We start from the raw sequence: 23,829 nt of genomic DNA, 5'->3' as shown, positions 1-23,829 counted from the left end.
TCCACACATTTATTCTAGAGCCCACCCACCTTTTTTCCTTGGGATGCTGTTTCATTTGCTGATGATTTCCTTAAAATCTATACTCTCTCTCAGTTCTTGCATGTTCTGATCATCATCACAGACATCAGTCAGAAGGTACAAGGTGTTGAATGTATAGCTCTGATACTGTACTCTGATTCATGAGATCTTCCATCTTCAACTTTCCACTCCTGCTTGCAGCAGAACAGCATGCATTACATTTGCATTGAGTTTAAACATATCCTTTGCTATGATAACAATTAGTGCTATTTTCTGTTTTGCTGTAAGTTAAAGCTGTGAATAACAGTGAAGAGATCTAACCACCCCCTGCTCTCCAAGCCATCCCTGGCAAACTTGGCAGCTTTAGGGAACAATGCTGTTCTGTGCTCAGATGTTATTGTGTCCCTGGAAGAGTATTTCTCAGCCTGTACTCTGAGGGCCACTCCTGGTTTCTGAGATCACTCTAAAACAAAGCAACTCTCCCCACTGTCTCCCCCACCCCAAAACTGCCCAAACCCTCACACACATGCTGCCTCAACTTTCAATGGGCAGCCTAATTTTCAGTTGTTTTTCATGAAGAGTGCTGCATTAAGACTGCTCAAGCAGTCTCCAGCTTAATGCTCCAGAAAGTTGGTAGAACTTTGGATTAAGGAGCATGGAGAACCACTGCTTTGGAGAAGTGTGTCCACTATTTCATTTATTTGTGAAGACACAAATAAATGCCTTGCCTGTACTCTTATAGTCAATGACAGATTGCTGCATCAGGCTTCCATCTTCCACCAGGTGCTTAATACTCACAAATGAAGCATACTACGTTCAACAGTGCTAACAATGAAACCAGCAGGTTAATATTACCTTATTGCATTCCTTTTGCCTACTGGACACCACCACAGATGTTGCTGAAGCCCTTACTACCACTGTTGCAGTAGGCCAGGTTGACCTTTCCAGTATAAATATTGCTCCTGGAATATCTCAGCTACTGCATTCAAATGCAAGTCTTTTCCCTTCCTCACAGCATTGCAGGTTTATTGCTGCAGGAAGCCACGGCTGAATTTAACAGCTAAATCAGCTTGTGGAACAAAGGACAGGGAGTGACCTTCACATCAGGGGCTTCTGCACTGTTGCAGACAAACACATCATATGTTTTGCAGACTCCATGCTAAGACTAGTCAGGTTTCTTGCTCCCACTGTTTCTACTGTAAAGCTTTTTGGAACCTTGTTCCATTGCTTACTTCTATCAGAGCTTGCTGGAAACTCTGAAACTCCAGACACATTTTTATGGCACATGTAAGCTTATTTATTCTTTTGTTCATGCTGCTGTGGTGCCCCACCTTACGGGGAAGATTCGAAGATGCCTGCGTTCGAAAAGAAACCGCCCTGGAGCTAAATTTATCACTTTTAATCCAAATTAATTATCATGCACAGTCTGTTCTTTCAGACCTTTCTGGAAATGAGTCAGAGCACTTTGGGGGTCTTAGGTGATCTTGATCCCCTTCTACTGGGTTGACCTTTGGTCAACAGTCCATGCCTGCTTCTTGATCTCATTGTTGTGCTTGCACTGTACTGTGTTGTGCTTATTTCCAGGAGCTAGAACAAGGATGCTTGTCCCAGAAAAGTGCTACCCTACCTCTGTATGATCCCCTTGTCCAGCCACATCCTGTTCTTTCTCACAGGTGTGGTTATTACCAGCAATCCTTGGTTGGCTCCACATCTATCAGGCTATCAGAATGTTGAGCCATACACATTAGCCTCTTATCTTCTGGGCTTCTACAGCTGCCTTTTATCTAAGTGAATTATTTGTACTGCATACACACCCATGGGCCCTACCCAGGTGCTGCTGAGCACTCAGAAATGCTCCATACAGAGTTGACCCAAAAGGATTCAGGACGACAGTCTAAGCAGAAGATGAGAAACACAAAATGTGTGCAGAGGACTCAGATTGGAGTCCTGACTGCTGATGCTCTTGTGCCTCCTTCATCACAGGGAACACACAAATACCCCAAAGTTCTGCTGTGAAAGGCAAATGGAGGGAATGGGGAAGACTCAGTAGGAGTGGTTGGTCCAGAAAGGATGGAACCAGGTTTTAGAGCTATACATACTTCACCTGATTTTGACTCTTTGGAAAAAGGAACCAAAATACTGCCCTACATATAATCACCCAAGAATTCAGGATTCCTGTCTCTTACCCATGCTGGAACACAGTATGTTTTAAGTACAGGCTCAAGGCAAGAGTCTGAATCCTCACAGTAAGTCCCCAGTTCACACCAGCAGTTTCGTTGTTAGTTATTAAGCAGCTGACAGAAAGCACAGGACTCTGCTGTGGCTTCTGCAGTCTATGAGCACCAACATTTGCTGAAACAGAGTTAGGACCATTCCTGTAATTTTTTTAGCACTCTATTCTTGTAGGCTGATGTTGAGAAAACCTTAAGCAGTGCTTTACTGAAGTGCATGTTGCACCTTTTACTCTGTTTCATGCAGTCCCAGCTGCAGCTTCACTCTGCCAGTGTCTTGGTGTGTTTAAGGCCACCACTTAGAATAACAAAACAAATAAACATAGGTTTGAGTTTTGGTCAGACAAACATGACACATTGTTAAGATATGATTTTGCTTTGGCCAGTGGTTAATTCCATATTTTAAGATGTGATATTATTTTGCATTAGAAAACTCATTTATGTACAATAAATAACTATTTTTTTCCCCACTTTTAGTTATATTTACTGTTTGTTGCACAACTTCATTTTTAAGAAAGAAATAATAAAAAGGTGCACTCTGAGAACCGAGTGGCACAGTATGTTGCACACTAACAAACACATGATAGGGCTGGTGTCACCGAGATACCAATCTCTGCCACAAGAGTACACAGTTAACCACACATACCCACAAACACTTTTCCCTTCAAATAACACTATTTCAAGAGGGTTTTGCTCTCTGCTCTAAGATCACATTTTGAGCTGACCATAAAACTGCCAAATTTCTACTGAGTGGGAATTTTTCATATGAGGTGTTTACCTCAGAGTGCTGATGATGGTTATTTATAGTTAGAGAATATAACAATACTGTTTAACTTCAGAGAAGAAGCTAGTGAAAACTGTTTATTTTTTAGCAGAAACAACAGCACTGGAATATTTTTTTTATAATGTAGGAGGAAAAAACCTCTTGTCCTGACAGCCATATGAAGCACCACTATAGCACCCTCTGGACTGCAGCAGCAGAGTCATGGCCAAGAAGAAGCCCTCTTTCCCCAATAGCCCAGTTCTTCCAGTTCCTGAAGACATAGCTAATTGTCTCCAGTTCAGACTGGGAAAGGATTGCACCTTGGACTTTTAAGCTTCACATTAACATTTTGATCAGTAAGAGTACCCGGAGCAGTGTGTATCCTGACCTCACGTAGGCCATAGAAAGCCATTTGTTTTGTCAAGTGCTGTGTCCTTTGAAGCCATACCCAGGGCTTCAGGGCACCCTACTGGTGAGGCTGGTGGACAGGGCTATGCAGATGGTCCCTAATCTGCTTTAAGCAGTGAACAAGATTAATGGAGTTCTTCCTTCAACGACAGTGATGGCAATGGGAGGATGCTCAGCATGTGCTGTGTAATGGCATTGGCTTTGGTCCGTTCAGCTGCCAGAGCTATGCAGCTTGATGGTAAGCAGCTGGGGGAAATGACATTTTTTACTCAGTATAGTCTTTGCAAAATTACAGTTTGTCTGTGCTATAAGTGTTTAGGAAATGTGTCTAGGAGGGACATGTCCAGGACACTTCTGAAATTCATGTGAGTACTTGTTTGACACAAGTAGGATACATGAAAGGCTCAGCTCAGTTACGCATCTGCAGCATCAGACCCTAAATCAGGGAGGAGGGGGCTGACATTCAGATCACTCCTCAGCAAAATTGCCCCAAGACTTCTCTCCTTTCCCTTCCCTTTCAAGGGTGCCCTTTTGGCTTCCCAAATGAAGGCTTTGCTGACTGCAGCTGGAGATTAAAGGAGCACCATAGACAGGAAGGTAGGAGTCTATTTATCTCTGGCACAGCCTGCCTTTTTCTAGCCTGGATGGAAAAGAAGACGCAAGTCCACGGAGCACTTGAGTGAACAACAAATGGCATAAGAACAAATGCAGCGAAAGGGAATGCCAAGGTTGTCATCCCCCATCAGCAGTTTGGATGAGTTTCCTCCTCAGAGAAGCACTGGGGAGGCTCGAGGCGGGACCTCGTGCAGGAAGCAGGTGGTTTGCTTTACCAAGAGCAATGCGTAATGGTCAGGGAGCTGTGCTGCACGCCAGCCAAGCTACAGCAGATGGGCTGCAGTTTGCTTCACTCAAGGATATTTTTCATGTTATGTGTGGAAAAGAGCAGTAACCCTTGTTTGTTATATGAGGCCTTGTAGGATTTTATTTGGAAAGAAGCCATTTTTGAGATTAAAAAAAAAAAGCCATTAAAAATGTGAGTCACTGTAATCACATTCAAAGTCCTCCAACAGGGTCTTTTATTTGCAAAGACTTCAGTATTAAAAGCAGCCTTTTTTTTTTCAAATGAACTCTCCCACAAAATATCTCAGGCTAATTGAGGTGACATTGGAGATCTGTTCATTTGAAAATACCAAGTAAGAACCACCCCAAACACCTCAGAGCACTGAATTCAAACTATTCACAGTGCAAAGCTACTGGCAAAATAACTGTGCCTGCTCTGTGGTGTAACACAGGACCTCAGGCTGTAAAAGCACCACAACATTCCCTCCAACGCAGATGAATTTCAAATCCAATATCCACAAAAGGGCTGGGGAACACTCATCCCTTGTGCAGGGAGGAGCAGAACCAGAAGGGCAAGATCCACCTGGGAGCAGGACCCTGTGGGGAGCCTTGGGCACCTCAGGATGGGACATCCACAGCCTAAGCAAATGGCTGATCACCAGAACGATCCAAAGAGGCCTGGGCTGGCAAGCACTCCTTGGGATCTGGATGTCCTATTCAGCATTGGCAGGTGCTTGTGTCCTCTTGGAGCAGAGAAGTCCAAACTGCTGCTTTCAGAACACGTGCTCACTGTGAGGTTGTGAGCAGCGAAGGACAGAGGGAGCAGAAGCCTTTCTGTCATATATGACAAATATCAGCATCTTTTCTCTCTGGTGCACCATCACCATCCTTGAGAAGAGACCAACCAATTCGGGCAGGGTCTCCCCACATCCAGACATCTCTCACAGGTCCTATTTACTTACCACACCTTAAACAGTCACTGAATTAGTCATCCTCCTCCCAAATTTTGCTGAACTCTCAAAACTCTCAGGTGCTGAAGAAAGACCAACTCTGTAGTGTTGCTTACTACAACTTTCAGGTGCTACCATGTCTGTGTCAGACCCTGGGCCAGAGGGTTTCAAGGTCTCCTGCTGTGCCAGACCTCCTGGGGACCTCTGAGCAGGGGTACCTACTCTTTGGACCACCACTGAACCCAGAAATCAGTCAGGCATCAAATCACTGAAAATAATTGATGCTGCTGCATCTCTGGGCATGCAAAACAGCTGACATCAAAATACGGTGTCAAAACAAAGCACAGGCACCTCCCGGGAGAGGTGGCAGGGCTGCAGCTGTGAGAAGAGGGGAAGCCAAGCACTTGATCATGGTGTGCTGGGCCTGGTCCAGTTCTGTGCTACTTCTTCACTGCTGCTAGGATCTGATTTTTACTTTGTACTTGACCAAATGCAGACACTGAAAAATGGAGAGAAATCAGAAAACCACCACAGAAAACAATTTGAGGGCGTAAAGAAAGATCTGACACTGAGAGACTTAAAATTCCTTCTCTTTGGCTTAGTGAAAAGACCAAGTCATACTGTATTTTACTAGAGGGACTTACTGAATGCTTTAAATCACTGGCAAAAGACGAATAGTGCAAGCTAAATCCAAACAAGTTAAAATAGACATAAGGCAGAGTTGAAAAGCAAACAATGACTCATTGGTAGTAAAAGTTACTAACGGCATTGGTGGTTCCTCTACTTTGACTAGTAGGAGAGGATGGGTTGCCTTCTATAGATGGGCCAAGGGGTTCACACAGAAGTGCTCAGAGGAGGTTGCCTAACTTGAACTGTAAAAGAGTCCAGGCCAGATGACATAAAGCTGCCTTCTTATATCAGCAAACTCCGTTATTCACACCGCTGAATCAAATCCTGCATCACATGCATGCACCCAGAATCCAGTCAGTATTGTCAGGACATGCAGTCCGTTAACTGTTAAACATTGTCTGGAAAAAATAAACACATGGGTAACTGCAATGTTTAGTAAATCATATTCCTCAGCTCTTTTCCCTTGCAAAACACAGAACAGCAGTTATTGGAAAATTGAATAGAAGTTCAAGTAGTTTGTTGTATTCTATTGCTGTAGAGTGTGTTACCAGCAGTGACCTTCATTGACAGGTAAGAACTACTTAATTAGCAGGCTCTGTGCCATGCAAGCTTTCTCTCTTACTCTTGGTTGAGGGCACTGGAGAGCATTAGACAGCATAAAGCTTGATACATTTGCTATTGAAACTCAGGAAAAACTTTAAACTTTTTTTTCAAATGGAGAGAAAACTCCTGATCTTACGTTCATGCTGCTCTGGATTTACGCCCACAAGCTATCAAAAGGAAGACAAATGACAGTGCTGTTATTTCAACCAGTTTAATTCTGGCAAAAGACCTGGCAGCAGATTCCAAAGATTTCATCTAGGCAAGGCAATGCCTATTCCAAGAGTGGAAATCTGCAACTAGAGAGCTGGCAAGTGCATGTTTGTGCTGGAGACTTAAATCAATCATTTCTATTTTTCCCAATGTGATTTAGCAAAGTACAAAAACTGGCTCCTTCATCAATGGCCACAGGCCACTTTTCATGTTTAAGGTATTAGTGCCATGGACTACAGTGAAATATTAACTTCATGTAAAGCAGTCAGTGTTAGAGCCACCTGTTTAATCATTCTTTTACAGTAGCTCTCCTTTAAAAACTGTCAACAAATCCTTTGTTGACACTGTCAACAAGGAGTCCAGGAGACCACTGTAGTGTGGACCCCTCTGTGCTCATGCAAAACTCTTCTGCCACCATGATTTCTGGGTCTGCTGCTGAAAACCATCCCCATCATGGTTACCTTGTGAACTGACACAAATTCTCCTGGCACCAATGACCGAGTCCATTAGCAATCAAAATGTTGCTGCAGATTTGTACTGTGAAATGCACTTTGAAAGACCTGGACAAGCTTTAGAGCCCTAACTGCAAAACTGGGATTTAGATTAAATTAGAAGCCTACTCAGCAGCCATCTAGCTTTTTATTTAGACCTTGAAGTTCCTGAGGTGCTAATAATCCTGCTTCTGTGGATACCCAAAACTGTCCTTGCTTACTCTGGTGGGAAGCAGAAAGTAAAGGTAACTGTAAGTTTACACAACTTCCTTGTAAGGCAGTACTCTATGAACACTTCCCAGGTCATGGGAATATCTTATCAGAGTAATCCTGTGGTGTATATCCACCCCACGCTCTAATTTCCCTAAAGGGAGGACCCAGCAAGAGCTCTGCATGGAAGACAGTACATGCTCAAGAGACACTGACATCCTGTTCAGCATGCTTCAAAAATATGTTTATGTGCAGCCTAAGGGTCCAGATCAGCTACATGTGCTCTGAACAGATGTAACACATGACAAGAGGACCAGCATCCTTTCTAAATGGTCATGAGTGCTTAATATGCAGTGATATATTTGCCAGTGCAACCTTTTGGGTTGTAACTCAATGGTTACTGTGTGCCTGGAAGGTGTCTCTATGCATCTCCCATCTTCAAAAGGTTAAAACATCTCCCATCTGCCAAGGGAGTATCATATTTCCTCTCTGCTTCACTGGGCAGAGAATAGTCATCCTTCACTCCCAAATCAGTAGAAAAAAAAGCCAAGCTAAAGACACATACAATATATGGAATATAATTAAGGTAGTTAGCCTTTGTCTCTTTTGGGCTAGTTGTTAACACAGTCCAGCTGATTTCTGCAGAAGGAATGAATAAATTTCAGCAAGAAAAATGCCGAGTCTCAGAGGACAGTAACAAAAGGGCAAACTGGAAGACAGCTCAGCCTAATCATCTGCACCCCAGTGTTATCAGAGGCAACATTTTTCTCTGCAAGCAACCAACGATCCTGCATAAAGTGGATTGGAAGGAGAGATCACAAGAGTGAAACCATTTTGAGTTTAGAAGACTTTTCAGGCCATCCTTCCATCACTGTTTATACACCTTATAGCAAACAGTCATTGGAAATAAAAAAATTAATCCTCAGAATCATTCATAGTCAGACATGTGTCCGGGCCTCTAATTGACCCTGGGATACTGCTGGTGTCACGAGTTGCCTATCTCAGCCCCCTTTGGGGCCACACATCATTCTCTATACAGAAGCCAGTTCTCTGGCTCACAGATTTGCTTCAGGAGTCAGACACTTCAAAGTGCTTCAAGAAGCTCGTAACTGCATTTGGGTTATGGTGATACATGAAGAGTGATCTTATAAGAATGCCTGCTGTATAGAAGATCTTCTCAGGAGAGAAATAATGAAGAAGAAAGGTCTCACTGCCTCTCCTCCTTTTCACATCCTTCCCACCATACTCTCCAGTCAGCCTGATTGGCTCAGCTCAGAGAGCTATCCCAGCAAGCAGAAGGACACAGATTGTGTCTGCAGGATGGGTGAGCTGAATTAGCTCACAGGGAGCCAAAGGACTTCACAGCCAGGAAAAAGAGGATGAGTCTTTCAGCAGCACTGAACCATTCAAGCAGCTTTCCAAGTGCATGAAACCATAGTTTTAAAGCACAGAAACTCAACCCTAATAATGTCCAGCCTCTTTCCTTTGGTCTTAGGTGACCAGTGCCCTTACATGAAAAGCATGATGCTGCCAAAAGCTGGGTTGTAGTGAGGAGCAGGCAATCAGCCTACCAGGAGATGACCAGGCCCCTACCATGGGCAGATAGACAAATCCAGTCCAAAGGTCACTTGCTTTTTGCCAGTTGAAACCATTTGGTAAATGCATCCTGATATTTTACGGCAAAAATTAAACAGCCTCGCTCTACTCCAGAGCTCCCATTTCCAGGCCCACGGCCAGTTAATACTTCATCTCTTGCTGCAGCGTGACCAGCAGTGGAACAAGCACTAAATGAGTCCTTCTGATTCTGGTCTGTCAAAAATCCCAAGCTGGAGCCTGGAGGGTTGCTGCCTGCCCACCATGCCTTCCCCTGGTTTGATTTCCACATATCTTGCGGAGGATCTGTTCAGGAAAATTCAGTCTGCAGGTACAAGTTTTGCAGCTTATTATCTAGCCCACATTTTTGATGTCAGGAAAAATGTTGCAAGAAAATAACTCATGATTAAAGAGAAGGGCTTCAGAGATGGTTTTGTATTCCAGTGCAAAGGCTTTTGCTTTGTCTGTGGTGTTTGCTACCTAAGTACGGCAAGCAGAATCTGAAAACAGCATTTATTAGGAACTGATTCTTGAAACAAGTCATGTCTCTTTCTTGGCAGAGCAGTAATGAATTCTCATCACTGAGTTTTTTCTGATCATTACGTACTTGAGTTTAAAAGATCATGTCAAATTACAACTTTTAATTGCACATAATTCTCAGCAGTGTTTTGCTCCATAAATTACTTTCAAATATGTTAGAGTTTAAAGACAACATTTTTACCCTTATAATTTTTGTATAAACCCAGAGGAAGAAAAAAAAAAAAAAGCCTTGTTCAGGAAGAACTACAGAAATATAAAATAAATAATAACTTTTGCCACAGATTTTTACATTTGATTTCTTACTCTAATGAGAAAATCCTATACCTGGTAACCTTTATTACCTCCTCCACACCTCCTGAATCATGGAAACAGATTTTGGAAAGATGCCCAAGACCAATCATTTAAAAAAGCAACAAAACCAAATCCTTTCACTCATTTGTTTCCCAGGTCACAGAATGAAAGCCTGTAGGCCTCCTATTTCCATCTTTAGCACATATTCTCACTTGAGACTTAGAAAGAAGCTTAAATTTGACTTGCAAAACAAAGAGAGTGGCATGCTCTTACTCCCTGGGGAAAGCATGTGAAAATAATGTGCTTTTTAAAATTTTTATTTAAGCTTTAGAAACTTCAACTCAAGCTGCAAGAGGGGAAAGGAAGGCCAAGCCAGGCAGCTAGTACAAGTAAGGTGCAGACACAGAGCCTTGTCCTGTGTCAGCTGGGAAAGGTCTATATTGAAAAACAGTTTCACAAGTCTCCACATGCCCTAGTTCCTGGGACATTGCTGCACAGGAAAAACTGCAGCTCTATGTGTGCTTTGTAGCATTTGAAATTAAATTGCCTTATGGATCTTCAGCTGTACCTATTTTAAAATTAAAAAAAAATACTTGAGAAGGAAAAAGAGACCTTATTTCCTCTTATCCCACTGAAACAAAATACAAACAGTCTATGGCCCTTATCCATTACTGCAGATGAACTTAAACCTCAAACAAGAGATGAATATTTTTCAAGAACACTTTAACTTTTTATGCAGAGCATGTGTCTGCTCCCCACTGTGCTGGCAGAGGTGTACCAGTACTACCAGGCAGGGTTAAGTGGGCCCACAATGAATACCCAGAAGAAGCTTTTTTTGCTGGGCAGCTGGGACTGAGGGACACACAGACCTCCTAAATCTGAACACAGAGCCTGTATTGCCATCTTTCCCATTACTGCTGGCTCTTTAAATCAGTGTGGAGACACTACCATTTAATGAAGGAAAAATGGTACAGTTACTGTGACACTTTGTGGTTCTGTTTTTACAGCCTTTCCTCACACAACTTTAGCAGTGGTAATAAGGAGCTGCCCTACTTTTCTTTTTTAAGAGTATTTTTCCAAAACACATCAAGAGAGGGAGCCTGGCTACCCCACTTTCTCTGAAGAACTATGTACTTTCTTCACTAAAACCTTCTTTTGCTGAAAAAGAAGCTAAACTCAGGCCAGACTATGCTAACAGGCCATAGAGCCCAGTGCACAGGAATCTTCTCCAAGGATGTAAAATGTCAAGAATAATTCCCTAGACCTGCCTTGGCTGGCCACCTCAGATGTGGGCACATGTCCATGTGCCTATGACAAATGCTCTCTTACCCCTCCTCACACAAGTGTTTATTTCCTTGGAAGATAACAGAACCAATCTGATGGTAGGAGATAATCAGGATTGTCTCTCTACATATAATACAAAATTCTTTGTGTGTACCTATTTGTGTCCACTGTATATACGCCTACAGTTTTAACTCCTGAACATGAAAGAACAGATTTTAAAGGCATTGTACATATAGCAGAATACTCTGAAACCAGTTATGAAAGTTCTCATTTCCCACCTTTGTCTTTAAGCATCTACACAGATCTGAGGAGTTTCAAAGGGGAATTTTTATAATCCTGTTCTGTGCCTATTTGCATTTCAAGGCAATTAAGACTCTAAAAATATCCCCAACAGGCACTGATACCAGGAGAATATTCTGTATCATTAATGGTTATTTAGTTTTTCTTAAGGCTTCCTTTATATTTAGAACCCATTTGGTAGAATCATAGGATAAATTAATTAGGATTAAATAATACTATGACTCATCAACATACAGGAGTTCAATGTATACTTCAACATGTTCAACAAAAAAAGTGCTGCTGCTCCTTATTCCAGTGGTATTCCTCCTGTTAGCTGGCAAGTAAGGTTCTTTCTTCTTTCAGCTTTGACTTTTCACCGAGTCATCTTCCTTATTCAGTGTGCCATAGCTTGAACTGTGAGAATCTGGTTGTATTTTCCCTGTCAATTTGTGTCCTAAGGAAATGTTGTGAGAGAAGGGAAGAACAAGAACTCTGTAAAGAATTTTAATAAAACAAATCCCCCACCAACCCATCATTTAAACATTCTTTGCTCTAGTAATCATAGTTTTCATTTGACTGGTTGTAACAATAGGTTGAAAAAACTCTGAAAAATTCTTCGAAAAATCTGTTGGGAACAGGAATAGAAATTAGGAGAACAGTATATTTATTAAATATGACTAGAGAACATTTGTGACTCAATTCTCCTAGGTCATCCCATTATCTGATACCTCATTTAAACAGAGACAGAAAAAAAGCCCTACGTACCAGGAATATGTCCACAGTCAATAAAAGGAATTTGTAAATGCTCCTCTTTTTTATTTCTTGCAATTATAAACACACCAAGGAAAGACAGTAGACACCTGCAAAATAACAGTGGCAGAGTATCATTAGAAACAGTTCACTGCATCTGAGATGAGAATTTCTTTCCATGTTTCCTTTTCAAGGACTTCCAAACACAAGTTGCTGAGTTTATAAAGAAACACTTCTTCCTGGCAGCTCTATAAATTCGTTTTGGGCTTTCTTTCAGTATAGTTTTTGCCTCCTGAAGCTTTATTATCAGTTCCAAAGGCTCCACAGCCAAAATTACACTTTCAGCAATATATACCTAATCAAATGCCTGTGAGTGTGAGACCACAATATTTGAATCCCTGAGCAAATCTTCACAGAGCGTCCAAGCTAGCATTCTAGCATGTGCAATTTCATTAACAACTCAGTCTAGCTGCAGACAATCAACATCTCTGTTGTTTTTCTCATTTGACTGTGTGTCTCAGGGGCAAGCTGTAAGCCAGAAGCAATGAAAAACTGCTGTGGTTGGACAAATCTTCTATCCGCTTTATGTTGGACACACTACCCCTAATTCCTATCTGCCAAATACATGGTTGCTCATCTCCAGTTTTTGTCTCTTCCTCATCTGCAGTCAGACAAGATAGCAGTTCTGTGCACCTACTCCAGCCCAACTGCAGAAGATGAAGACGTCTCTAGCTATCAGCCCCATTTATTTGACAGCACTGTGGCAAGACACCTCCAGCAGTTCTGTGAGATGCTTTTAACCATCTCACACCCATTATCAAGTAACTGTTTTCTGTCCCTAAAGTTGTTATGGTGCTGAGAGCCAGCAGAAGGTTCCTACTCTCACAACACTTAGGCCATTCTTCAGGAATTCATTTAGCGTGCTCTGGATTCTTCTGCAGGCACACTGTGTCTTCTTGACACAGGAAGGTGGGGGAGAGTTATTATATTATTCCCTCATAGGCAAGCAGCTCATATAGTTGCCCATGCCTAGCAGCAGCAAAGACCAACCAGACACACAAATGGAAGGTAAAATGGAAGGAGATGTCTCACAGTTGTAAAAGCATCCCCTATAACTTGATATTTGGTGTAGAGCAGTGATTTCTCCTTCCTGCCGGAGTAACACATGCTGCTGTTTTTCATTCCATCATGAGATTAGTAGTTCATAAGTATCTCACATTTTTACATATTTGGATTCAAAACTGGGCTCCAAACGCCCAAAGCACAGACATCAATCTTTTTCTTTAGTGGTTTTTTATCCTACTATAATGGCTATTCCATAATACTTTAATAACAAGGTGGGTTTCTTCTTACTGAGAAAAGAAGGCACAAGGCAATGCTGTTTCAGTACAAACTGAAACAGTGCAGATTTTAGGCTGATACACTTACCCGAACAGAAACATGAACACACTCAGGAAAGCTGCACTGTGGAATTCCCGATAAAATACGACCCCTGGAATGTGACAGAAACAAGAATTGCAGATCTTGACTGGCTTCCAAGTGATATGAATTACAGCTGGGAGGGTCAGGAGCAGTGTCATGCTTAAATGGAGCAAAAAAATCCCAAATAAGGTATTAATGCACATTGTGATGTGTTCACTTTATGTGCCTATATTCTATAATCTAGGCTTTTTCAAGATACTGTATGGGATTGGTGAAGATTTAGTCAATCAGGTTGGAACATGTGCTGGGTTAGTAACTGCACAGATGCACTTATTTTTTGCATTGTCAGCAACAGTTTTTATGCAGGTCAAACTCAAGGTCTCATTCACAACCAGAGACATACCAATATAGCTAAGAGGTTCTTCATGGATTTCGTTAAGCTACTCCAACAGACCATGTGGACAACTCCAATTGGGAACAGATTTTCAATAACTAACTGTGTCCCTGATGTTTATACCAAGTTAAGGGCTCCAGCAGCCAAGTTCGCCAAATCTTTCTGGCTGCAGGGATCACTAGCTCTTTCTGGTCACCCCTCTTCCAGGAATTAGCACCTCTGTAGTGGAGGTGACAGAACCAGATGTGTATCTGGATCTCAGCTGCCCCGATTAGCAGCCAACTATATTAGCTTTGAACCACTGATGAGCATAGCTCTGCTTAGAAACGCCAGTGTGAACCAGTGCAGCTGAAGAGTGACTGTGTCTTCAAAGGCTGTAACTGGGGATGGGAGTGGCATGAGACAAGGTACCTTCTATGAGCATCCCCGCAAGATTCGGCAGAGGTTGTTCTTCTAAGCCCTACACTGGTTTAACTAACCTGGTGCAAATACATGTGTATCCAGTCTCAAAGCTATTAAGCCATTCCTGAATAGGTACTTGATCCCTTAAGGAGGCACCAGGCCAAACTCCCCATATGGTCATAGGAATGCAACCCCTTTTCGGCACAAGTCTCCTCTCAGTCACAAAGTGTAGGTCTCTTCTAACACAGGTGCTGAGGCAATCTGTGCATGAAGCTAACTCCCCTTCTCATTAATGGCAGCTCTGCATGAGAAACTCTGCACAGCAATGACAGGAAAGCCCCCAGTGCGTGTTAAAATGAGTCATAAATGTTCTAACAACATGATCATTTTGGCTCGTTGCTGATACAGCATCTTAGTCGTCCTCCCTGCTCATGTTCTGATGCTGTGCACCATTTCCAAGATTTGCAGTCCCTCTTTAACAATGCTGAGTTCAAAGTTCTCACCCAGAATAAAATGTTAAATGCTTAAAAAGTCTTTGGAGTAATTTTATTTCCTTCACTTAACCCAGAATTCCACCTTCTGAAACAGAATATACGCTAACTACTATGAAACACAGCTGGTTGTCATTTGAGTAGTTTGCCAGGCCATTAAAATTACTCTACCAGTTCGTATACAGAGAGGCTGGTGTGCACATGGTAAATGCATTTACGGGATGTCAAGATGAGGCTAGGATAAATGCAGGTACTTCTAGTAAGCCAGTAAGACACAGTAAATCACACATATCTATTCTGGAAGAGCTAGAATTTGATTATTTTTCATAGAAAATACGTTTATGTTGGAAGGGACCTTAAAGATAATTTAGTTCCAACATCCCTGCCATTTATTTTGCTTCGAAAGTTGTGAACTTGTTTATTTTTCAGAACTTTAACACCTGTGACTTAGGAAAAACTTCTTTTTGTGAAGAGAAAAAGTATGGTTGGTTTGGGTTCCTGTTCACAGGTAGTAATTCTTGAAAACCTGATGTTTAGAATGTCATTCTGTAGAGGTAGAAGGCTGGAAACAAACCTGAAATGATGGCACTGGTGGTGAAGAACACAAAATTAATGGGTACAACTGCTGTTGCTTCATACAGATGGATTGCTTGATTCAAGAACCTGCAAGACAAGCATTATTGCACCTCATGCCTACAGGAGGTTCCTTGTACTTTAAGTCAGGTTAAGCCACTTTATGTCAGTTTAACAATAAGTGTGACCATTTCTTACCACAATAGCCCTAACTAGCATACGTGTATTGAATTTACTTTCTGGTTTTGACTCTGCAGAGTTCAAACAAGACACAGGAGAGTTGGCGTGGATCCTTCTGGCCACATGCTGTCAATGGACATATTTTTGAAGCATTTTTGGAAAAATTGTGTCTGCCACAGATAAGGCAGGAATGCTAGGGTATTATTTCTTATGGTCTGCATCGGTTCTTGGAAGCAGTGCTGCCTGCAAGCAGCCAGGGACAAGTTGCTCTAATTTAAACAGGTTGTGTAAGGGTATATTTACACCACAAACATGAACATGTGAGTCCTTATAGGAACTATTTCACTTTGCTGAAGTCCACGTTGCTGCTACTGCTCAATCCAGCTTGGCTGAAACACCTATTTGTATGTTTATCCTTGCAATCACACCCCAGAAACATTTTGTCCTGCCGGGAAAGTCCAGGAAGACAGCTCCAAGCCTGTGCTCCTTGGGTTGGAAACTGTCTGCTGTGCTCTTCAGAAAGGCAACATGAATCCTCACCAGATTCACGAGCAGGAGTGTGCAGGACCACAGGAGCATACACTGCACACAAATCTGCAGGGTCAAGAAACTGGCCATGGAGTAGACTGTGCAGTCTTCATCAGCAGATTGAAAAGGCAAAGCAATTAACTCACTTTCACAGAGACAACAGTTATCAACATTTACCCACAGAGTGACGAACCATGAGTGTGAACTTGTGGATGCACCAGCAGATACTCTGTTATGTGAATGGTGCATTTCAGACCAAAAGAGAAAAATCAGGAGCCTTCAGAGTATATTCTAACCCATAAAAAGAATCACACTTGAATGTTTCACTGGCACAATATATGTGCACAGTAAAAATCCAAGCTTGGATCTGTTTTAGTCATTAAAGCAATAGCATGGTTATTTTAGCAACTGTTGAACAGTCTCCATGGTGCTTTAAAAATAAAGAAATCCTACATATCCACAGGATAGTCAAGATTTCGAAGTCATTGAAAACACCTCATTATTTTCTCCCATTTGCAACAAACTTGGTCACAGGGACTAAAACAGTGATACCAAGGCACAGCATTGCATCCAGGAGATTGTTCCAGCACAGGCTGTTCTGAGCTAACACATGACAGTCAAATAAAATAAGAGAGGAAACAAATAAAATGAAAAATTTAGACTGACGGTACTGTCCCCATTAGAAAATGTATCTAAGAGAAAGAGAGAAAGGGACACTGAGCCCAGGGAATGAAATGGGCACATTGCACTTCTGTTTTAATTCTGGCACAGCAAAAGAAATAAAGAACAACTGGAAAGATGGAGGTTAATTCAGCAGCTTCCTATCTACCAAGCTCTTATTTCCTATTTTAAATGCCCTGAGCTGTTCTTCCAGCGAAGACAAGCTGGATGTAAATCACTCTATAATCTGTTACAGGGGAGTTCCTGAGTCAGCCATGGAGAGTCACTGCATAATAATGCATGGACTTTCTGATTCCACATGGGAATGGTATGTTCTGCCATGAAAAAGCTGGGTTGGCTCTTCTACCGGAAAATAATCATGCAAGTAAATACTCAGGCTCACACTGGAGCAGTCTAGATGAGATTACTGAACGATGCTATCAGCACCTGAAGCAGAGGGACAGGCATAAAGAATACAAACTCTCTGTTCAGCTGCAAGACATGTTTTACCACGCTGCCATACCCAGCAATCTGCAAAGGCAGCATAAACCAATCCTGTAACAGATCAGAGGCCTGCAGGGAAAACCTGGATGTCCCCTGCACACCAAAAGTTAACTATTTCCTAGAAAGGTATAGACATACAGGACAGCAAAGTGCAACACGCAGATTTAACAGAGGCAGGGAGAAAGTTTGGATAAACTCCCTTCTTCAGTCTGACTGGTGACTTAAAGCTGGGGAAAAGAGATGCATAATGAGGATAACATGGCCATTTGATTATTCAGGAATAAAGATTTCTAAAAGTAACGCCCAAAAGATTACATACACATAAATTTCATTAAATAAGTTAAGACCTGTGCCAAAACTAGTAAAGCAAATTTGGGAAGGCCTTGTAGAAGGTGATAAGGAGAGGAGGTAGCATCTATAACAATCAATTATAAACTAAGAAATAAAGCCTAAATAAGCAATACAATCAGCTGGGGACAATAAATGCATCTGTCAAGGCTCTGCCAGGATTTTCTTGCTTCAAAATGCAACTTGTATCTAGAATCATTATCAGTACCAAATAAAACTCACAGATAAGATTTGTATAAAGGTTAGGAGATAAGTAGAAGGTCACTTACCTGACTTGAAAGGCGCAAGAACTTGCCATTAAAGCAACCATGATATAGAAAATGGAATAAGTTAGCTGCATTTTCCCCTTCACAGAAAGTGTTATCATACTGGACACAGCCTTTACAGCAATGACAGTTATTGATGCTGAAAGGGAAAGGGATAGATTAATGATAATGGCCCAGCCTTCACGAGTGAAGATCCGGGAAGGTCTTTACACCTTCCAGCCTGCGCATTGGATTTTTTAGGTGAGACACAGTGTGCGCGGAACTGAGCCCACCCTTTAATCCTAAGGTTCATCTGCCGGGGCCAAGCGAGCTTGGACGGTGGCAGCGAGGTCCTTAGGACGTAGGTGGGTTGCCTTTAAGGGCTAACGAGCTCCACACCTGCCCGGGAGTGGCCCTGACTGGGAATCGAACCCGGGTCTCGGCAGGATTCACAGCAGTAACCTCAGAGCATCAGGGAGAGAGGACAAGGTTCCAGGTCAGAGCCAGAGATCTGATTACCTAAAATAAGACTGAGGTAGGATTTGGGCACCTAAAACCAAGAGTATAATTTTGTAAATGCTTGCTAAGCTACGTCAAAACCCAGAGTGGCCTTAGCTCCATATGTGCTTCATGTTTTGCTTTTAAGTTTTTGTAGCACACTGGACTAGAAGGTGGAGGTGGTACAACAGCCCCCTTGACTTCTATACTTTATTTAGCTCCAGCTGCTATTTTGAAGCCCATGTTACATTATTCAGGAGCGGTCTGAGAGGTCTGGTTATCTGTTCAAAGCAGTTAGGACACCTCTTAACAGCAGCCTGCATGTGACACTGGCAGCCTAAAATAACTCTTCACCCTCAGGATTTCTCTGCTGAGATTGGAGCTGGTCAAAGCTGACTTCTGGGATCACAACCCAAAGCTCCTATCTCTCCCCATGGGTTATGTATGGAGGGCAGGCAACCAACACAGGGGTCTGCACTTCGTTTCAGGGGTGGGGCTCTTAAGAACATTTACAGGGCTTAGCCCATAGAACAGAATATTTCAGTAGTGTGTTGTCAATCCATTGAATCACTCTCATTGCATCACCACAAACAAATCTCAGACAGCAGGCGACAGTTTTAAGGCAAGTCAGCAGTTCACAGAAGTCTTGCAAGACGGGTCTTTTAGAAAAAGAGCTGAGAGTAATTTAGCTAAGAGTTACTTTAGGTTTCCTTTTGGAGTGGGCTATTGGTTTATTGAAGCTAACCCAAGTAGGCTGTGATTACTGCAAATAAAATGTAACAAATTCAAAAGAAACTAAAAATTTTAAGAAGAGTCAGGCTGCAAAGAGATGACCTTTGAAGAAAGGTAATTAATTGTCAGGAGCACTGTTCCCCAGCTGGGATCCAGTTCCACCCTGCTGCAGAGCTGAGGAGTGTTGGATTTCAGTGGTCTGATTCATCCTCCTGTAACTGCAACATTCAGATTGGCAAGGAGACCTGCACTATGCAAAAAGTTCAGGCCAAGGTTGGGAGAAAAGGTGGGGGAAGAAGAATGAATTCAGGTCTGTGGTTTTGACTGTAAGTATTTTTCTTATAGCAAGTCCAAAAGTTCAGGAAGAGTTTAAGAGTTGCGCACATCTTGTGATGATCCTGTTCACCACCATGAAATTCATTGTTTTCATAACAACCTTTCCACCAAGTACTTCACTTCTTTCTCTGTAATAGAAACAGGTGAAGTGGTTTAACAAACACAGCTGTAACACCGAGTAGAGGTCAAATGCTGGCCTGCAGTGGTGCAAATGGTATGATAAAAAGTCAAAAATATACTCAAGCACCAACAAGCAATGCAGATAAAAATTGAGATTTGCACTCTAACATGGGGGAGTTATTATTTTAAAGGAACACTTATAGGTAAAAATTAGTAGTTTGAACTGTCCACCTAAGAGCAGATTCCCGAATTTTTTTTCTGATGAAAGGGCAGTTTCCATGCCTTACAATTTTAATAAGGCAGAAAAGAAAGCAACCAGGGGTTTTCATTTGTTTAGTTTTGTTGTTTGGTTCACTTTCTTTAAAAAGTGGAATGATCTTTTTTGCTAAGTTAGCTCTGGAATAAGTTTCAAAACTTAGGAAATGGTTTTCGTTTCTCTGTTGAAACGACCTCCCTTCAAAGCTAGTGTAACAAATGATGTCACTTTCCAGCTGTTAGGGCAGAAAACTCTGAAATCCCACTTTAATCTGAAATATTTCCCCTCAAACTTATGATAACTGTCAGTATATACATGAGGTAAGATAATTCTCACCAAATGAATTTGCAGTTGTACTAAGCAAAACGTTTTCAGATTTTATGATCACCTCTGTATTTTCTTCATGATGAAAGTAGCTTGCATATCCAGTGAAATGCAAGGGCTGCCCTCTCTTTAAAGAAACCTTTCTACATTTAATTTACATCTGTATGAACACTCCACCAGGAATGAGTTTGAACAGAAAAAGATGAAATCCTGTTGCCCAGGCTGCCAACAGGACCCCAAGCCTCATCTACTCCTCCAGCAGGCAGGGCCTTCAAAGAGTCACATGTCAGACACTGGGAGCAAAGTTAGTGGGCAATTTCTCAACCCCTCCCTCTGCTCAGTAGAACTTTGTGGGGACTGCCAGGCACCACCACAGCTGTAGGAACAGAATTAGATGAAATCCTGTATTTCATCTTCAAGGGAAATGTCAGTACTTCAGAAGTTCCCATAAACCAGGATTTGTTTGTTTGTGTCTTTTTTAATAGAGCAGAAGTAATGACACATTTTTCCTCAAGCTGCATATGCTCACCAAGACCTCAGCAGCCACCAGCTGAAATTGTATTTTTGATTGTTTGCAGCCTGACTGCCAAGCTGCAGATGGTGCCTGCCAGGGCACAGGTTTGCAGCCCTGCTGCTGTTCAACACCTCCACGTGTCCCTTTCACACTGGCAGCATCAGGGCTGTCAAGCTCCAAAGCAAAGTAAGCATGCAGGGCTACACAGATGAAGCACCCAGGTCTCCTGGAGCTGTGTGTGTTTTGACCTTGCTGGGGGCAGCCCTCACGGTGGGCCTGACCAGAACTGTGGCAGGGAGGTGTAGGAGCCCACCTGGAGATCTTCAGGCTTCCAGCTATGCAACAAGCTATGCAACTCATTAGGAGTGCTTAGGAGTGGTGTCCCATGAGGGTTTCATGGAAAAGTGAGGAGATAAGGACCGGACAATTTGCCAAATGGGGTGGTGAAAATTCTTAATAGAAGCAGTGGAGCTTCAGAGATAACCTCCTGACATTTCTCAAAACTGATTCAAGCTTAACTTTATTGAAAGCTACCCGATCAAGTGACCTCCCTATTTCTCTGGTTATTGATTGTGGTGACAGTAACCACAAGACAAACTTCTGTGGCCCACTGAGTTCTTGTTATGCTTCTGGAAAGGTGGTAAAATATTAAATGTTGCATATGCAACACAGATAACAGTCACTGATAATTCAAAGGAAAGTTGTTGTACAGTCACAGCATATCACTGCATTTGTTTAAGGAGTGTTTACAAGGTCTTAAGCTGATCTGTTTTAAAGAGCTGATTTTCACAGCCTGCTCTCCAAAACAAATTTTAAAACAGTCCACTTTTCCAGGATCTAAACCTAAAGTGTTATCTAAAAAAAAAAAAGCTTCAGAATACCATTCCACACAGAACAGTAATTTCAGGGTATCTGCAAAGAGAAATACTCCCAGCAATAAGTATAGAAACTATGTTTCATAATCAGTTTTCTCTCCAAAAAGAGACTCCAGTGAAAATCATGTGAAATGTTTCAAATGTTTCTCCTTCAACACACTGCTTTGAAATGGCCCTAATCTAAACTAGCTGAGAGACTGAGGGAAAAGGAATTATCAAGTAACAGACAGGAACATTAAAGTGAGTAATATGTTCTTACCCAGTAGTGCTACCATCATTAACAAAACCACGATGTGTTTCACAGCCTTTCTTTTGTAAAAATAGAGGAGAATGCAGAATATTAAAATTTCTAAGATCTGAAAATAAAAAAGAAGAAAGTTAGAGCTGTGAAACTATGTAATAAAGGCTTCATTCAAACTCTGAGATGTCACATCAATTTTCATTGCACCTTCTGCTAAAAAATAACTTTATTGCCAGTTGACTGAGCTATCAAACAATTGTTGTCATTTATCTTTAGTATTATAGCAAAATTTAAACTGAGCATTTCTTATTTCTTTAGTTTTTTCTTTTTGCACTTCTATCTATATTTTATCACTACTAATGTTGAGAAGACTTTTTTAATGTGACAGCAAAGGTACCCATATTTATTGTAATAATTCTTACGGAAACTCTGTTTATAATTCCTATGGAGTAAAGCACTTAGCTAAAGATAGAGCAGCCTCTACTTTTAGCTATGATATTCTCAGTGTCACTCTTTGCCATGTGCAACCTCATTTATCCTACCCTTTTTGCCCCTCTCACCATTCCTACTAAAACTCTCCTCAAAATTTTGTTCAAATTTTCTGCCATACATCAAATGGAGGAAAGCATTTCTTTATCATACAGTAGTTCTCAAATCAAAGGTACATGACAGCAGCTTACCTGGCAAAGCTCAGTGGCACACTAACAGACTACACTGCAGCTGCAGCAGCATCTGCTGAAGCAGCTTTACCTACACCATGCACGGTCTGGTTTTGCTCCTTCAATAACATGTGACAGCTAAATGACAGACAGTTAAATTTACTGACTTGCTGTTAATGAGTCTCTGCATATTCCCTCAGTAACTCTTGCCTTTTGCCATCTCAAAAGTGTGGGTATTCTCCCCCTCTATGTCTAAAGAAAGCATCAAGTGCAAGAGCCATAAAGCTTCTGTGAGGCCCAGAAGACTTATGAAAACAGGGGTGATGGACTTTCGCACTGAGAGGTGCTCAGAAGCCTGGTAGCCTTTGAGACAGCACGAAGAAAGAGAAGTCTCAGTCCCACAGTAAGTAAATTGGCCTGCATCCTCAGCTTTATTCAACAGTGCAACATGTTAAGATCTGCAGACAGGTGAGTTCATCTTGGCCTCCCTTTGGAAAACTGTGATAGGGCTTTGAGGGAACTTGAGAGGAGAAGTAAAGGTAAGCAGATTTGCTCTTCATGCCACTGGCAAACACATCTTAGGGCCAGCACAGAATACCACATCATCAGGCTGCAGTTACAACAGCCTCCAAATGGCTTCAATTGCTATTTTGACAGTGAAAAATCGATAATAGAACAGAAGAAAGATGTGCTAAATAAGCAGTTCATGGCTGCTTCTGCCTCCTGAGGAAGCCCCAAGAGCAGAAGTGGTATAGGGACAGAGATGGCAGTCCTGTGGTCAAACCTAGAGAGAAAAATGTTTGCTTTTCAGGGCTGCTATTTAAGTTTATTCAGCTCTGCCAAGTCTAAAATACTGTGCATGAAATTCAGACATTAGTTGTCAGCTAGTGCTGCCCAGCAGCCAAACTATTCTTCCATGATTCTTTGGCACTTGGTGAAACACCAACAGGTCACCTTTAATCACAAGACAAAGGGTTAATTAGAGACAATTAAGCCACACTGCAAGCAGAGTGCATGGCTCCTAACAGGACCTCACACAGACAGGAGCCCTCCTGGGGTGCCTCAGCTGCTGCCTATGACTGTCTCCTGAGAACTACCCAAAACAGTGCTTGCTCTCATAGCTTAAGCAGTGTTAAATATGAACTCCAGGAATGGGAAGTGCATAGATGGTATAAGCTTCACATATTCTGTTTAGATGAATTGAAGGAATGTGACCTGTTTACAGTGATCTTGGCTACTGTAACTAAACTTTACAGAAGTCTCCTCAAGCCCTCATCTCATCAATATATTTTTATAATCATGATGGTTTTTACCTTTTTTAGCATTATCAGAAGGCATCAGAACAAAATACCACACTGCCTGCCTCAAGTGGTTTTCTGGTATATACAGCAACCTAAAGACCAATGAACCAGGAAGGTCTTCTAAGCACTTTGAAA

General features: G+C 41.9%; 1 protein-coding gene across 1 annotated transcript in view; it reads right to left on the bottom strand.

The window, feature by feature from the left end:
- Positions 1-11,629: 11,629 nt before the first annotated feature.
- The window catches only part of NIPAL2 (NIPA like domain containing 2), a 46,954-nt gene continuing 34,754 nt past the window's right edge, over positions 11,630-23,829 (bottom strand). The window contains exons 6-11 of the mRNA XM_050315224.1: positions 21,753-21,849; positions 17,863-17,998; positions 15,375-15,463; positions 13,520-13,583; positions 12,107-12,201; positions 11,630-11,795 (exon numbers count right to left, since the gene is read on the bottom strand). Of these exons, the coding sequence (XP_050171181.1) occupies positions 11,701-11,795; positions 12,107-12,201; positions 13,520-13,583; positions 15,375-15,463; positions 17,863-17,998; positions 21,753-21,849 (576 nt within the window). The 3' untranslated portion in view covers positions 11,630-11,700. The remainder of the gene's footprint in view (positions 11,796-12,106; positions 12,202-13,519; positions 13,584-15,374; positions 15,464-17,862; positions 17,999-21,752; positions 21,850-23,829) is intronic.

This window comes from Myiozetetes cayanensis, unplaced genomic scaffold, assembly GCF_022539395.1.
Source record: "Myiozetetes cayanensis isolate MyiCay16 unplaced genomic scaffold, myiCay2020 scf1, whole genome shotgun sequence".
NCBI lineage: Eukaryota > Metazoa > Chordata > Aves > Passeriformes > Tyrannidae > Myiozetetes > Myiozetetes cayanensis.
Note: the sequence above shows the minus strand (reverse complement) of the source record. Positions and strands in the feature narration are given on the sequence as shown.